The 16,052-nt window shown below is 38.1% G+C and overlaps 1 protein-coding gene across 1 annotated transcript; it reads left to right on the plus strand.

Annotated features, from left to right (window-relative positions):
• Window positions 1-180: 180 nt before the first annotated feature.
• Window positions 181-16,052, plus strand: LOC109069713 (ankyrin repeat and LEM domain-containing protein 2-like). Its single transcript, XM_042757224.1, is given in 14 exon segments — window positions 181-465; window positions 2,477-2,940; window positions 3,606-3,800; window positions 4,058-4,251; window positions 4,571-4,759; window positions 10,596-10,718; window positions 10,808-10,880; window positions 10,979-11,148; window positions 11,227-11,333; window positions 11,462-11,644; window positions 13,055-13,876; window positions 15,264-15,395; window positions 15,844-15,874; window positions 15,876-16,052. Coding segments are annotated over 14 exon segments (2,943 nt in total). The 5' UTR covers window positions 181-382.

The following is a 16,052-nucleotide window of genomic DNA, read 5'->3' on the forward strand; positions in this document are numbered from 1 at the left end:
AATGTGAAACAATACAGCACACTACAGTTTTAAATGTTTGTCTTTTCATAGTGTGTGTACTGCTTCACAAGCATTTGTTTGTGAACAACTTTTAATTCATTTTAAAACGTACACATCAATGAATAAATACATAAAGCAGCCACTAGGCAGCGCTGTTAAAGCCCGTCCAAAAGCAGAGCAGAGACTCGTCGAGCAAGAGAAGAGAGACTTCCGGGAGGCACATTTCGCTCAGCTTTAACTTGAAACGACTGCTGTCATCTCTGTGAAGCCCGTGTTTCCATTTGTACATGATTATAGCTGTTCTGATACACAAAGAGCCATTATCGAGTGCGAGATATTTAGTTCATGTTTTGCCACAATAATTTTCAATAGGCATGGTTGTATGGAAACTAAGCATGTAAGGAGCTCTTGCTGTGCAACTCATCTCTACCTGCAGCCTTCATACATTTTCAGACAGAAGCAGAGGTAATATTTAGATTTTCTTATCTGGCTGAGTCTTAAATCACTCAATTGTACAGCTTATGACCCTTTTTGTCTTCATGAGCAAACTCAACCTGTCATTGTTAACTTAAATGCGAAGTGATGAAATCCTATATTAACGTTAGTAATTGCTATATTGTGGGATGTCATTGTCAGAGTATTGACTTTTAATATTGGGGGTTAAGCCTAGTCCGACTCTTTCGCGACTCGGTTCTTTCGAGCAGTTCGATTCAAACTATTCTGTCATTCCTTTACGTAATGACGTCGCATCGCATATTACGCAGAATGTTTTTCTTAATACATTTATGTGTAGCAAAATAGACAGCGGTAAAATAAATGTAAAATGTTTTAGTGTAAAAATTAAAAAAAAAAAATACAGCTTGTTTTGTCTTTCTTACATTTCTGAAAATTGCGACCCGCAAGGACATAATATGTGGAGAAGTTTAAATGCATCTCTTTAAACCGTTTTTGCATATAATGCTTGGATAAAGTAGCATTTTCCACTCCAAAGTGGGTTTAATTTGTGAACGAATCATTCAGATCTTTTTCGCGAACCTGTTAAGTCGTTTCATTGAAAAGATCCGACTCACAAGATCGATACTCCGTGCACCCGGCGTTTGAAACACATGAACCCTGCCCGGCGTAGTGAACATGCGCAGACCGTGCGACGCGCATGCGCGGACCGAGCTGTAAACAATGCAACCGTTCCAGAGCGTCCGCGCGATTCACACTCATATAAACGTTTAAGAAATCACACATGAACATCTCGTGTTCACATCACGCACGGCATTGCTGTTCAGCTGATAGATGGTAAGTGGTGCGAAAATGACGGGTGACATCTTCATCCCCCATGTTTTGATCTGTCATGTACATTAATCAGCAGCATGTAATATACAGACGTAAACTACAATGGATGGTAGTTTGGGCGTGACGCCTCGGCTTCAGTAAACTTTTTCTATGTTGCAGATGCATGCTTGCCTCGCAGGTTATGAGATTTAGAGGAGTGTAGTTCAACCGCGACCGGTGGCACGATTTGTGCAGCCCCACGGTTTTGATCCGTAACAATGCAAAGGAGCTTGATGCTGTCAGTTTAACTGTTGCGATGACGCGACATGGCGTCATACCGTGTTTCATAAACGGAACGGAAGTACATTATTTTAACAGTTCCATATGATTTTTGTGCTGAGAGAACTTTGTTTTCCTGTCGACTGGAAAAACTATGGACAGTGGCTGCTTAAATACATGATGATTACCAATAAAGTAAGGGATGTCCTTTTAAATTACTACCAAAGCATATTTTAAAAAGTTACATTAGATGTAGATACAAATTGCGGTTTTTGTAATTCCTCTTGTGAAAATCTCAAGTTTTGGGATGGTCCTTATACAAAATTATTTTGTAATGGTTTTTGCTTAACCGAAACCTGCTTTTGGGTTTCTCGGTGCTGTTAAAGGATGTGTTTGGTTTCTAAAAATCTTCTATTGTTCTTTGGCAAATTTCACATGCATTGTAGCTCATCAAAAGCTCATTTTCATTGTTCTTGAAAAGGATATCAAGCAATATATCCAAGCTATTTCTTCGTCAAAGAACTCCAAAGCTCTTAAGACTGTAAACCTGTGCTGCCCTTTGAATTTATTTGGTTTAAACAATGCAATTTTGTCAATGTCATACAATTTTATAGATGTGCATAATGTATTTAACATTTTTAAATGTATTCAATTTAATTTAATAATGTTTAATATTAATTGTATAATTGGTGCTCTTCATTCCTAGTTATATGTACTATATTAAGTCTGTATATTTGCATTTGTTCTTCATGTGTATTTTTTGGGATGCCTTGACAATCAAAAAGGAAGTATATTGTTTCTCAAAAGCACTGTTGGCAGTCCCAGCTAGCTAATAATAATGTTAAAAATAATAATTTGCCAGGCTATACTCTCTTTTCTGCTTTTGTACTTTCATATAGCCCTAATCTTTTTTTTTTTTTTGGTCAGGTAGCCGTAGCAGCAAAAGCATGGACGCTGTCCTGAGCAGGTTGAAAGGTCTCACTGCTGATCAGTTGAGGGAGGAGATCATTAAAGCCAACTTGAAATGTGGCCCCATCACTGCCACGACAAGAGCCATATTTGAGCGTAAGCTCGCCAGGGCTCTGGTGGAGAATGCTGGACTTACTGAGCCCGACAACAGCGGTGGTAATAGTGCCTCGTTGAACAGCTCTGGAAGTGAAGTGCCACCCAGTGCCACATCAGCAACCTCAGATTCGGTTACAGGTGAGGATGGGGATTTTGGGTACGGCATGGGCCTTAACCCACCTGAGGAGGAGGCTCTGAGTGGAACGGTGTGCCCTTGTAATGTGGAGAATTCACAGTCGGAGACACAGACTCCTTCTAAAACTGCACAGGTGCCGCCCAGCTTTTTCTACGGAGTGTGTCCGTTGTGGGAGGATGTACTGGCTAGGAACGGTAAGAATTTTTATCTTTACTTGTAACACCTTCTTAAGGACAGCACATGGTATGACCACAAAAAAAGCATGGTAAAAGAATTGTGTAAAATTATGTACACTAGCATTAAACAGTAAAATATTTTTGAATGTTTTTGAAAGAAGTCTATTCTCACCAAGGCTGCATTTATTTGATCACAAATACAGTACAAATAGTAATATTGTAAAATATTATAAACAACTTTTCTGTTGTGATATATTTTGAAATGTGATTTATCTCTGTGATGGTAAATCTGAATATTCAGCAGCTATTACACAAGTCTCCAGTGTCACATGATCCTTCAGAAATCATTCAAATAGGCTGATTTGCAGCTCAAGAAAGCTGTTGAAAGCTTTTATTCAGGATTATTTGATGAATACAAAGTTCAAAAGAACAGCATTTATTTAAAATACAAAGTTTTGTAGCATTGTAAACCTCTTTGTCACTTTTGATAAATTTAATGCATCCTTGCTGAATTACTGTATAAAAGAAATATGAAAATCATAAACAAATTCTGTTCTCTCTTTATTTTGTTCTTTTTGCACTAATGAGTTGTTAGTGCAGTAGCCTTTTGCATGCTTGCACTGTCCAGATAACTTAAACCTGTTATGTTGAAGTGAGATCGTTATTTTCCTCTTCCTCTTTAGAGAGAGCCCATGTGTACACAGACAAGAAAGAGGCTTTGCAGGCTGTTAAAATGATGAAGGGGGCTCGGTTTAAAGCTTTCTCCAATCGTGAGGATGCTGAAAAGTTTGCCAAAGGCATATGTGACTACTATCCTTCGCCTAGTAAAAGCACCCCCTGTGTTTCTCCTGTCAGACCTGGCCTGGTGTTTAGCAAAGGTGAGGAACATCTCCATTATCTTTATCATTGTCTTTATACATTTCTAATTTAATTTATAAATTAAATAATAAATAAAAAAGTTTCATCTGTTTCAACCATGTTTCAAAATGAATATATTAGATTATAAAAAAAAATATGAATTTTATATATTAAAGTGTATGAAGTAAAGATTTATGTTAAGCTAAGATAATCATGTATTAAAAACGTGCCTATAGTAAATGTTTATTTTTTTTTTTTGATAAATTCCCAAAACCAGACCACCCGTCTATGATGGAGGCAGACACAATCAACAGGGAGAAGGCAAACAGTTTTAAAAGCCCTCGGACTCAAGATTTGACGGCCAAACTAAGGAAGGCTGTGGAGAAGGGAGACGAGATGGCCTTTACTGAGCTGGTCTGGAGCAACCCACGTTACCTCATCGGGTCAGGGGACAACCCTACTGTAGTCCAGGTGAACGCTTTTGTACCATGATCTGTGTGTGTGAAGTTGTTTTGCCAGTTTTTCCCACTTGATATGGTGAGCTTTTGGCTTCTTTGCAAAGTTCAAAGTCTTTTTCCAAACTAGCCTGGTATCTTAATATTAAGTTATTTATTTACAAATCCCAAATATTTCCACACACACCATGTTCCCATGTGTATGAATTCAGCTATATACATTTAAGCATGTTCTTCAATATGTTCTATTTTTTTTTTCACAACAGTTTATTTAAACGTATTAATGTCTGAATGCTGTTCTTTTAAATGTTTTTCTTTTGTAAATTTAACTGCAGGAGGGCTGCAGGTATAATGTGATGCATGTGGCTGCTAAGGAGAACCAGGCAGGCATTGTTCAGATCCTGCTGGACACTCTTGAGAACCCAGATTTCATGCGGCTTATGTACCCAGATGACCTGGAGAGCATGCTGCAGAAACGCATCCGGTATATCGTAGACCTGTACCTCAATACGCCAGATAAAGCTGTAAGTGGTGCTTCTTAATCTGTATTTGTTATTTAACTCTTCAGATATTGGTAGCATGAGTGTTGAGGAGGCAGCTTTCACATTCCTGGGGAAATTTTTGCTGGATACCTTTAAAAACTGAAGTGACTGAAATGGAAAGCAACACCATTAATGGTCATTCAGTCGGTAACTTAATACTGTCTACTATAGGTGCATTTACGCCATGTCAGAATTGCCATAATAATGAGATTCCAACTTAAACTAGAATACATTTGCCTCCTCTTAAGAACTCGTAACGGCAACACTTTCTGAGAGGTCCAATTTGTGACACCTGACTGCTGCACCGTCATGCAGAAAATGGTATCGCCTTCAGTAGTCAGATGCATGGCATTGCAAGTGTTTCACTTGTATATGCCTCAAAAAAATAGATGTGTGTAAAATGTATTAAGGAGCATGTGTCCTTACAGGGGTCATATGATGCTACATGCACTTTTACAAGTTGTTTGAACTGAAATGTGTGTTGGCAGTTTGTGTACACAACCACCCTATACTGATAAAAATCCACCCAGTGTTTTTTTTTTTTTATCTAATAAAACCTTTACCCCTTTCTCAAATCGAGCTGATCTCAGATGCCTGTCTGTGTGACGTCACAAAACAACCCCTCCCACGATAGTTTGATTGACAGTAGTGTTTCAGCACGGACTGGACTGGCATTTTACCTTAGACATGCCCTGAGTGAGCTGTGATCAGTCCACCATTGTTTCACCGCCAGAGCAAATGTAGACAAGAATGACTCCTAAGCGATTGAGGTAGGAGGTTCTGTTGTTGGATATAATAATGAACACAGCAGTTGTCATTTACTCCTGACATCTGAGCTGCTGAAGACGCAGTGGATTACATTTGTTTCTGAAAGGAATGTGCCCCCGATCTACCTAAAAGCATCTATGTTCGCGCAAATCATTCGTGATCCAGCTTCACCTCCAGAAGAATTTTTGCAAATTGCCTTTCCTAACAATGTGCTAATTAGCAAGTTTGACGATGAATGCAGCTAATGTAAATAGTCTCTCTGTGCCGCTTTGGAGAGAGGGGCGGGGTCAGCAGAGCTCAGAACAGGAATCCACAAAAAAGGAATCATCCATACAGCCTAATGTGATTATTAAACTTTAAAAGGCAATGACTTTGTTAAATAAAGAGTGCTGTAAATTTCAAAGTAAAATTGTGGGGCTGTTGCACATTCTACGGGCTTGCTGTCATAGAGATAGATAGATAGTTGGATAGATAAATGTAAATAGATAGATAGATAGATAGTCCTGTAAACATCTGTACAATGGAGAAAGACGTATATTATTATATGACTATTTAAAATTACCTTTGAGAGAGGCATTATTTTTCCTATTTTTACCCAAAATAGGATGGATTAGCCATAATGGAGCGCTGTAATTACATGTAATGTCTGTTACTGGTAACCAAAGGACGCCCTCGCGCAGAAAATCCACATATGTATCGCAGAAGTAATAGAACCAATGATGCTTCAGGAAATTCCTAATATGGCCATCCAGCTATCCCTGTAGCTGAATTAAAAGAAACGTTTTGATTGATGAAACATTAAGACAATAAACTCTCGACTGCAACAATATATAGTTTATATGTGTTATTTTTTCCGCCAAAATCTGTTTTGTATCTGGTCGGAATTGAATAGTCAATTTTTAATTTTACGCAAAATAAAATATCCGCCGAGATATTCAGTCATGTTTTCTCCCTTTTTTCCAAACCGTGACAGACGGCAGTCTCCTTTCTTTGCAGAATGCGATATATCTAGGGCTGCAACTAACGATTATTTTGACAATCGATTAATCGGTCGATTATTTTTACGATTAATCGATGAATCGGTTTATGTACTTATATTTTAGTTTTGCCCATTTTTTTCCCCAAGCAAATTATTAACAAAGGGTCTTTATCATTCAACATAGACTTTTTAGAGAATTTTAACCATTTTGCATTGTCATATCATCATCAAAAAAATACCTGGAGTTGTGTTTTATTATGTGTTAGTTATCCTTTGTCGAACTCTTCTGCAATCAATACACTGACCCATACATACTCTAGCAAATTTCACAAGGAGATTTCAAATAATGTTTTCACCATGGCAGTCCTTAGGGCTCCTAAAGTAGTTTAACATCATCCGAACAAAGCTTATTAAGGAATCTTTCAGAACATATTTTCACGAAGAATAAGAATAAAACAGAATTAAAATTGCAGTAAATTGCATTTTATAATTTTTTTCCTGTAAACACACAGCTTATACCTGGGAAAACAGCTTTATAGCTTATGCTGTGAAACTGTAAACAATCCTTCGAATAAAGTGCCAATGGCATGAAACCTGAATGGAACTCACATTTTAAAGTAAAATTTAAAGTAAAATCCATCAGAAGGTTGTCCAGAAAAAAAATTGGACACACACAAAAAACCTGCTGTGTGAAAAAGAGCAGTGAATACTTAGAAAAAAGTGCATTTCAAATACATTTAAACATTAACCTCTCTGTCAGTCATAATTAGGCTGCAAGACTGAATTATGAACTGGTAAACGACAAAGCTTTAAATGTTAATTGTTAAAAAGCAATGTTATCAGCTTTCATGACTAAACATTTGCAAACAACATTGTACTGCAGAATCTGCACAAATAAAAGTCTTTGCACACTGTGATTTTCATCGGATTTAAATATGTAGTGGTCCTTATAACAGTGCAAAATTCAAAAATGTAATAAAGCGATAAAAAATGTTAACAAAACAGCTTATGCCTGAACTGACAGGAATTCGACTACCTGTGGGAAATGAGGCAGAACACTATTCACTCATTATTAGAGAAAAACTTTGCATTACAGTGCAAAAAGGTCAACATGTCCAAATGTTCAGGGCTTAACAGTTAGGCTTGCTCTCTTTTTAGAGGATATGTTTCCTGCCGCAGAAAACAGCCGCAGTTTACAGGTTACTCTTCTTTTTTGAAGGCTCAAAGTAAAGTGCTCCCACATTTTGGATGACTTCGTCCGATTAGTTTTATCTTCCGCTTTTTTCTTTTTCTTTCTCGAGCTTACTCCACTGCCGCCTGCCTCACCCATCACGCTGAATGCTGAGAGAGACGCTGTGCGGGAAGCACGTGACATAAAACGAGGGCCAGCTATTGGCTATTCGCTGCTTCTCCTGCTGTACTGGCTGAGTAAAACCTCCGGTGGCTCATTACTGCCACACTTTGGTCACCGCAGATTTAAAATATGCACGAAATGAGCCGCTTACGGCAAATAAAAAATTATTTAGCAACGAATCGATTACTAAATTAGTTGACAACTATTTTAATAATCGATTTTAATCGATTAAATCGATTAGTTGTTTCAGCTCTAGATATATCCACTCAACCAATCACAGCGCACCATTCTACACAGTCTAGACAGTAATAGCGGCGCTTTGAATACACCCGGCATCCTAGTTTTCCTCATCTACTTTGTACTTTGTGATCAACAAACAAGGGCTGCATGATAAATCGCATGTGATTGTTATGTGCATCTCGTCAGTAAAGCCGGTTCTGTGATAAATCTCAATCGCGTGCTTTTAGATGGAGCGGCATTTAATACACAGAGCCATACATCCCTGACAAGTTATGCAATATCACGTTCATAATCGCAGATGAGTCGCATTCGATTATGAACGCAATATTGCATAGTTTGTCAGTGTAAATGTTTTTATTAATGGCATTAATGTTTTTGTTAATACAGCGTATAGCACTAGTCAACTAAATTAATGTAACATGGCAAAGATGAATGCACTTTTGGTAGCTAGTTGAATCTAAGGTAAATGTCATTATCACATTAATGTGATGTTGTTCATGTATGTTCATGATGAAGTTTTCTTTTATTGTTGTAATTTATAGCATTAACAAGATGACCCGTTGAATTCATTTTGGGAGCGATGACGATGTATTTTTAGTCCAGTACCTGATAAGATTAGTATTGACCAAGTGCAGAGCCTGTCATATGTGGATCAACTTACTATGTTGTGTTTCAATATGAAAAACTTTTATATTGATTCGATGGAAAACAAAAAAACAAACAAAACAAAAAAAAATGTGTCATGGATTTATTGCATTTTGAGATTTTTTTTTTTACAATTTTATAATAAATCTTTGAAAATCAAAATCTGGCTTAGAATTTTTAATGTTATTATAACCTAAAGATGCTATGTGGAAGTTTGAAACAGAAAATAGTGGTTTTCATTTAGCCACTTTCTTGGTAAAAAAAAAAAGAAATACGAACAAAAAAAACGAATTGATCAAAATGGATTTATTACGTTTTGGAACGAAGCTCTTCATTTGTAATTCATTGCTAATCAACATACTCTTTATTACAGTATAGAATATATTTTCTGCCTCATTCTGTGATAAGAAGCCACATTAGATCACAAAAGGAAGTCATTTCAAACACTTGACTGATGTCTTGAAGAAAAAACAATTTAGAAAGTTGTTGAACAGCAGGTTTAGAAACACTTCTCATTGTAAATCATTACAAAGGAAGGTGTTTGGCATATGTTGCTTTTTCAAATGCATGTTATGAATGGAAGGCGTTTACTCATCTCAGCACGTAAAGACACGGGCACACACAAACAGAGGTAATTCTTAGAGAAATTCAACACAAATTTTTAAACGTAAAACCGAAATTCACAAGCGCGTATTGAACCATGGATGTCGCACAGAATGGTTTAATGTAATATTGAAAATTGTGACATCCCTAATAGATAGATTATACAGTTTAAAGGGGTCATATGATGCGATTTCAATTTACCTTTCTCTTTGGAGTATTATAAGCTCTTGGTGGATAAAGAAGATCTGTAAAGTTGCAAAGACTAAAGTCTCATATCCAAATAGATATTCTTTATAAAAGTTAAGTCAACCACTCCTACCTAAAATGGCTCATCCTAGCACACCCCCACATGTCTACATTGCCCAAATGTTAACGCAAAGAAAGAATGCGTAACTTTTATTCTCGCTGTTGCTGCTGCGTCCATGTTGTGGAGACGCTGTGTGTTTCGTTGTGAAAGCATAACTACTTTGTTTGGCCTTCCAAAAGAGGACACCTCTACATTTACATTCATTTACATTCATGCATTTGGCAGACGCTTTTATTTTAGCGACTTACAGTGTATTCAGGCTACACATTATTATTATTTTTTTTTAAACCATGTGTGTTCCCTGGGAATCGAACCCAAACCTTTTGCGCTGCTAACGCAATGCTCTACCACTGAGCCACAGGAACACCTATAGAAATCAGTGGTTCAACACTGTTCCGGAACTGTTCAACCCAAATGCAGACATGGTTTTATGTTTACACAGCATGATACACAACGCAACGTGTAAAAACACAGTATAAGTCATTATAATCAGTAATTATGTCCGGATGCAACAAATGCCTCATTTATATTGGGTTTTATTGTTTTTGTCTTGTCGCGCCGGGACACACGGCATCACAGTATGGTAAGGGGCGTAACATTTCCGTCACACGCTTGAGGTATTCGGCCAATCAAAATGCACTGGATAGCTGGCCAATCAGAGCACATCTCGCTTTTCAGAACAATGAGCTTTTAAAAATCGTTGGGTTTCAGAAAGGCGGGGCAATGAGGAGCAACAATAATGTACATTATGTGGAAAATAATGTGTTTTTTGAACCTTAAACCACATAAACAAATTTCATTACACCAAATAGCAACGTCATATGAGCCAATGTTTAGAACATGTGTCTGGTACATTTATTTTTATACCTAAAATACTTGCTAGGTAGACGGCTCACTAAATGCTCGTTCCTGTATTTCATAGGGATTTGAGACGCCTCTCCACTTTGCATGTAAGTTTGGCTGTCCAGAGGTGGTGAACATACTCTGTTCTCATCCAGACATCGACAAGAACTGCAAGAACAAGTACAACCAGAAACCCTCTGAGGTACAACAGCTCTGATACATTAGCTTTCATGCTGAGGATTTCATAATTTATCAAAGCTTATTTATCATCTAATGTATTCCCTTAATTAGGTCATTTGTGAAAGAATGAAAGAAAAGGGTAAAGTTCAGGAGGTCAAACAGAAGATAAATGAATATTTAGAAGGTAAGTCACAATATATAGTTTTGTATTAATTTATTATACTTTAAAAAGGTAGATTAATTGTATTCCATATTCTAACAATCAATTCTGATTGGCTACAGATCGATTGTACATCCCCTTATTGAGAGCCACCGATAACTCCTCCCAGCCTGTGATTGGTGCACCTTGGTCCCCAGAGCCAATGGAAAACCTGTCACCACGGTTACCCAGAAGCCCAAAGGATCCAGTTATGGCAGTCCGGGCCTTTGCTGGACCTTTAAGTCCATCTAAAGTGAGTTTTGTGTAGAATATGTAGGAGTTTTATGCTAATATGTTTAGTTATGTATTACAACCTAATCAAATTTGTTAGGCGGATGAGTTCAGACGAGCTTGGAAGACTCCACCCAGAGAACGGGCAGACCATTTCCACAACATCCTGAAGTCTGACCCAGACCGTGGAGCTGAAAGAGTTGGCAGGTCAGTTCTAAGTTATAATTTATGGAAGATGGACATTACTTGTATTATAGACAAATATTTAATGTTTTTGGGCATTTATAGTGTGCTGTTGAGCATTGATTAGATAACGGTGTTCTCTCTGTGAGCAGAGATCTGGCCCATGAGCTCGGTCACCCTTGGGCAGAGTACTGGGATTTCCTGGATAGTTTTCTGGACCTGCAGTCAACCGAAGGCCTAAAAATGCTTGAAGAATACCTCAGTAAAAAAGACTTCAGGGAAGCTGGAGAAAATGAAACCAGAAACAGGTTTAAAACCCCATCTCCGGGTAAGACCACTGACTCTTAACAGTTATATTTTAATATCCAAATTTTTCAGAAAGCCTTTCAGCTGTTGATTCCAGTAAATTTTTGGAAGACAGTTTTCCCATAGAGAATGTAATAAATTGTTCAAAAATGACAAAGACATTCATAATTTTATATTATATTCTATTCATTAAAGATTGCTAAATAAAAATGTATCACAGCACAACTGTTTTCAACATTGATCGTAATAAGCAATGTTTCTTGAGCACCATATCATCATATTAGAGTGATTTCTGAAGGATCATGTGACACTGAAGACTGCTGAAAATTCAGCTTTGCATCACAGAGATAAATGACATTTTAAAACAATAAAAGAGAAATGGTTATTTTAAATTGTAAAAAAGTTTGTTTTTTTCCCCCACTAACTTTTGCTTGTAATCTTTGTCAAGGTTTATTACACCAAATACAGTCGTAATGTAGTTTTACATGAACATATCTCACCTATTTTGTGACTCTTAAGGGCCGTACACACCGGGACGAATATCGGCGCGCGTTATTCGCCAGCGTTTTTCAACGCGTTTTTTGTGTTCACACCCAAGCGATTTTCGCTGACGATGAGCCGAACTGAAAATGCAAATTCATTCCCTGACATTAGATGGCGCTTAATGGTAAAACAGAAATACTAGAAATACTAGTTCTCTTTTATCAAGATTTTTGTAATCGCTGTCGCGTTTGTCATATAGTTCTTTGTGTTCCGACACCAACGAGACCAGCAAACTCTACATTAATCTTGCCTTGCATCTTCTTCGTCTTATTTCTTCCCGGCAGTGTAGACGCTACTTGGCGTATATCTTCTTCGCCGTTACGTATGTGTGCTCAGCAAGACAGTTTTGTGTTTTTGAGCGCCCCCAAGTTGTGTTTTACTGTAACTCTCAGAAGCTCCAGACACGTGTGCAAAAGCGCCATTCTCATTGGTCGTATAGTTTTTGACGCGGTGCGTCAAACCAAAAAAACGAACCCGAGGCGTTTTTTAAAAATGACGCTTTACGCGTGGCGTTTTTCGCGTCGGTGTGCAAACTCACATTGGCGCGCCCTTGTGTTTAATTGGAGCCTTTGTTACGCGGTGTCACATATGTAATATTTAAACGTCGGCGAATATCGCGCGCGAAATTCGTCCCGGTGTGAACAGGCCTTTACAGTTACACAAGTTGTTTGCTGTTGTAAATTATAGATTTCTATATGTAAGTTGTGACTGGCTTATGAGTTTGCACGGAAATGATTTTATAGATAAGTATATGTGTGCAGTTATATATTAGGTACTGGGTAGGGAACTTTGTTTTGTAAATGTTAAAGTACATCTACACTGTACATCAAACTTTTTGATTTTCAAGACCTAGGGAAATCCTTCACTCCCTGATATTTTAAATTTCAGGCAAAACTGAAGAAGTTCTGTAACTCCATCTCCGTGGGGGCGTTTTTGGATGAGGGTGATGATATCAGCCTGGAGGAGATCAAGAACAGGCAGAACGCTGCCCTCACAAGTATTTCTTCCGTGTGCTCCAAAGATGGCCTGCAGGGGGCGGTAGGGGGGCTTGAGTTTCACATCCTACCAGTTTCCCACAGCGCTGACCTCATAGAGGTGGCGGCGGAGCAGGATCTACTGCTCTCCAGCAGTAAAAATGGCCTGTGCGAGCAGGACCCCGGGGACAGGACTCCAAACGGGGACAAAATGTCCCCTCGCATCTGCAGTTCATCAAATTCATGCATTTTGTCACCAATCTCAAACCTAATGGCTGAGTTTGAGAGGATGTCTCTGCTGGATGAGCCAGACAGGACAAACAGGGAGAGAAGAAGAAGTGGAGGGAAACGTCACAGAGACGCTCAGGCCACAGAGCTCACCTCCGGACTGGGCCGCCTCTCGTTGTCCTCGGAAGTCGACTCTGTGTTTGATAAAGACGGGACGTCAGTGTTACGAGCAGCAGAGAATGACGGATTGGAGAGAAAAAATGAAGTAGATGTGAGATCCAGTGCACGTTCAGATGAGTTCTTTCTGGCCAATGAGAGGTTGGAACCTATGAACCAACGGACTGTAGAGACTCCAGGAGGCGAGCGCACAGTCTGTGCCAGATCAAAGTCCTGGGATCATGGGGGAAGAGACCTCAGCTCCTCAGGGTCTTCCAGCTCCTACAGATCACTTGACAGTTCTCAGGACTTCATACTGCGGACTCCTCCTAGAGTGATGAACAGACTCTTCATTGAAGGGTGAAAGGAGCTTATGATCATTGTGATGCTTCAATATAAAAGCTTGACTTATTTCCAGTAGTATAGCAGATAACTTAAAATTGTGATATCTAGGCTAGTTATGGAATTTTGTAAATATTAGGCTTTTATGGTACACATATGGTACATTTTGGTGTCTCATGACTTTATTTTAAGTCATAGACCTTAGTCAGGTTAGATGCCACATTGAATTGTATGCAGATAAAACAAGGGCTGTGAGGGATAGCCTTACGGTCTACAATGGCAGACTCAGTGTAAAGGACCAAGATCACATGCAATTTTCATAACACAACTTTTAAAACCATTTTAGGAAGTTTTTGTCCATCAAAAGTGGACAAAAGTCAGCTGAATAATGTGTACGTTGTCAAACAACATTACAGTCCTTTGAACACACTATAAGTTTATCCCTCACAGCCTTGTTTTCATTCCTGTAAAAAGTTAAATATGCTGCTACCCTTACTAAGGTGTATTGGTCTGTAAGGCCCTGTCCACACGAACGCGGTTATTTTTAAAACCGCAGCTTTTTCTACGCAGTTTGGCCATTCGTCCACACACAAACGCAGCACCAGGTCACTGAAACCGAACATGTTTGAAAAGGCCTGCCAGGGTGAAGATTTTCAAAAACTCCGGTTGCAGTGTTATCGTGTAGACAGCAAAACCAAAGTTTTTGGCTTGTGACCTCGAGGCCTGCGCAGTTATCTCCGCCTACTGGAAGCTTTCTCAGGCTTCTGATTGGTCAACATGGCTTTACGGTTGAGATTATATCACCACCTGTTGGCTTGGCATGCTCTTGACAGAGCTTCATAGCACACGTTTGTGTTTTCATGTGGATGGAGATTTTTTTTTTTTAAATGGAAGAAGGAAAACTCAGTTTATAAAAATACCCGTACGTGTGGACATTATTTTTGTAGTAAAATAGATGGTTCTAAACCTAGCAGGTCTCTACTGAGTGATTAATTTAAGCTAAATATGCAACCCAGTTAGCCATTCTGGCACTTATTTTTTATTTATTCATCATATTCATTCAGTTTTTTTTTTTTTTTTTTAAGTACATTTATTTTTTTATTTTTTTTTATACATTTGTATGCATGTTGTTAATATAAGAAATTTTACTTGAGCACAAAAAAAGCATTTTAGAATTTCTGAAGGATCATGTGACACTGAAGACTGGACTAATGACTGTTGAAAATTCTGCTTTAATTAGTAATAATACAAAACACATCTTTAACCAACCATTTGTAAAAGGAAAAAAAAACCTTTTATTTAAAGTCGTGTTCTGTACATTTTGTGGATAGTCTGACTTTTTTTTTTTTTTTTTTTTTTTTTTTTTTTTTGGCTTTAAACATTCACTCGTTCCTTCTTTTTTCAGGGATTCGCCCACCAAGTTGGACAGAGAGGTTTTGTCAGCTTTAGGAGGCACAGACATTGACCCTCTGAAGTATCCCAGCATTGACAAATGGAAGAGCACAGTTCAGGCATACTCCCACTTAGAAATGCAAAGGTAGGCATGTGTGTAGCTCAGTGATGAGAGTTACTGTTTAGTACATTACACTACTATTCACAAGTTTAAAGATTAAAAAAAATAATAATAATAAATTATTAGGATATTAATATTTATTCAGAAAGGATGCATAAAATTGATCAAAAGTAAGATTTCTATAATGTAACAAATGATTTCTAGTTTAAATAAATGCTTCAAGATCAAAATATTTTAACATGGTTTCTGTAATATATTAAATATATTAAAACAGAAAATAGTTATTTTAAATTGTAATAACATTACACAATATAATGTTTTACTGAATTTTTTTATCAAATAGTTGCAGTCCTGGAGAGTAGGAGAAAAAAAAAAGCATTTAAAAAAATCTTCATGACAACAATAGGCCTTTTTTAAGAACATCCTGTGACAAATATTTATGTACACTAAGAGGTCTGTATTTATGTTTCAGCTGGCAGACTCCTGCAGGGTACAAGAGCCCATATCAGGGCTCACTCAGTCACCCCTGGCTCCCCCGCGAGCCGCTTCAGTCCAGCTCGTCACATGTGCTCGCAGGACGTCTGCAGTCCCGGACGCTACAGCCCAGCACACTCCAACTACAGTCCTGTGAGCTACATCCAGCGTATACGACTCAAACATTTTGGTGACGCCCCATTTTAA

Source organism: Cyprinus carpio, chromosome A5, assembly GCF_018340385.1.
Source record: "Cyprinus carpio isolate SPL01 chromosome A5, ASM1834038v1, whole genome shotgun sequence".
NCBI lineage: Eukaryota > Metazoa > Chordata > Actinopteri > Cypriniformes > Cyprinidae > Cyprinus > Cyprinus carpio.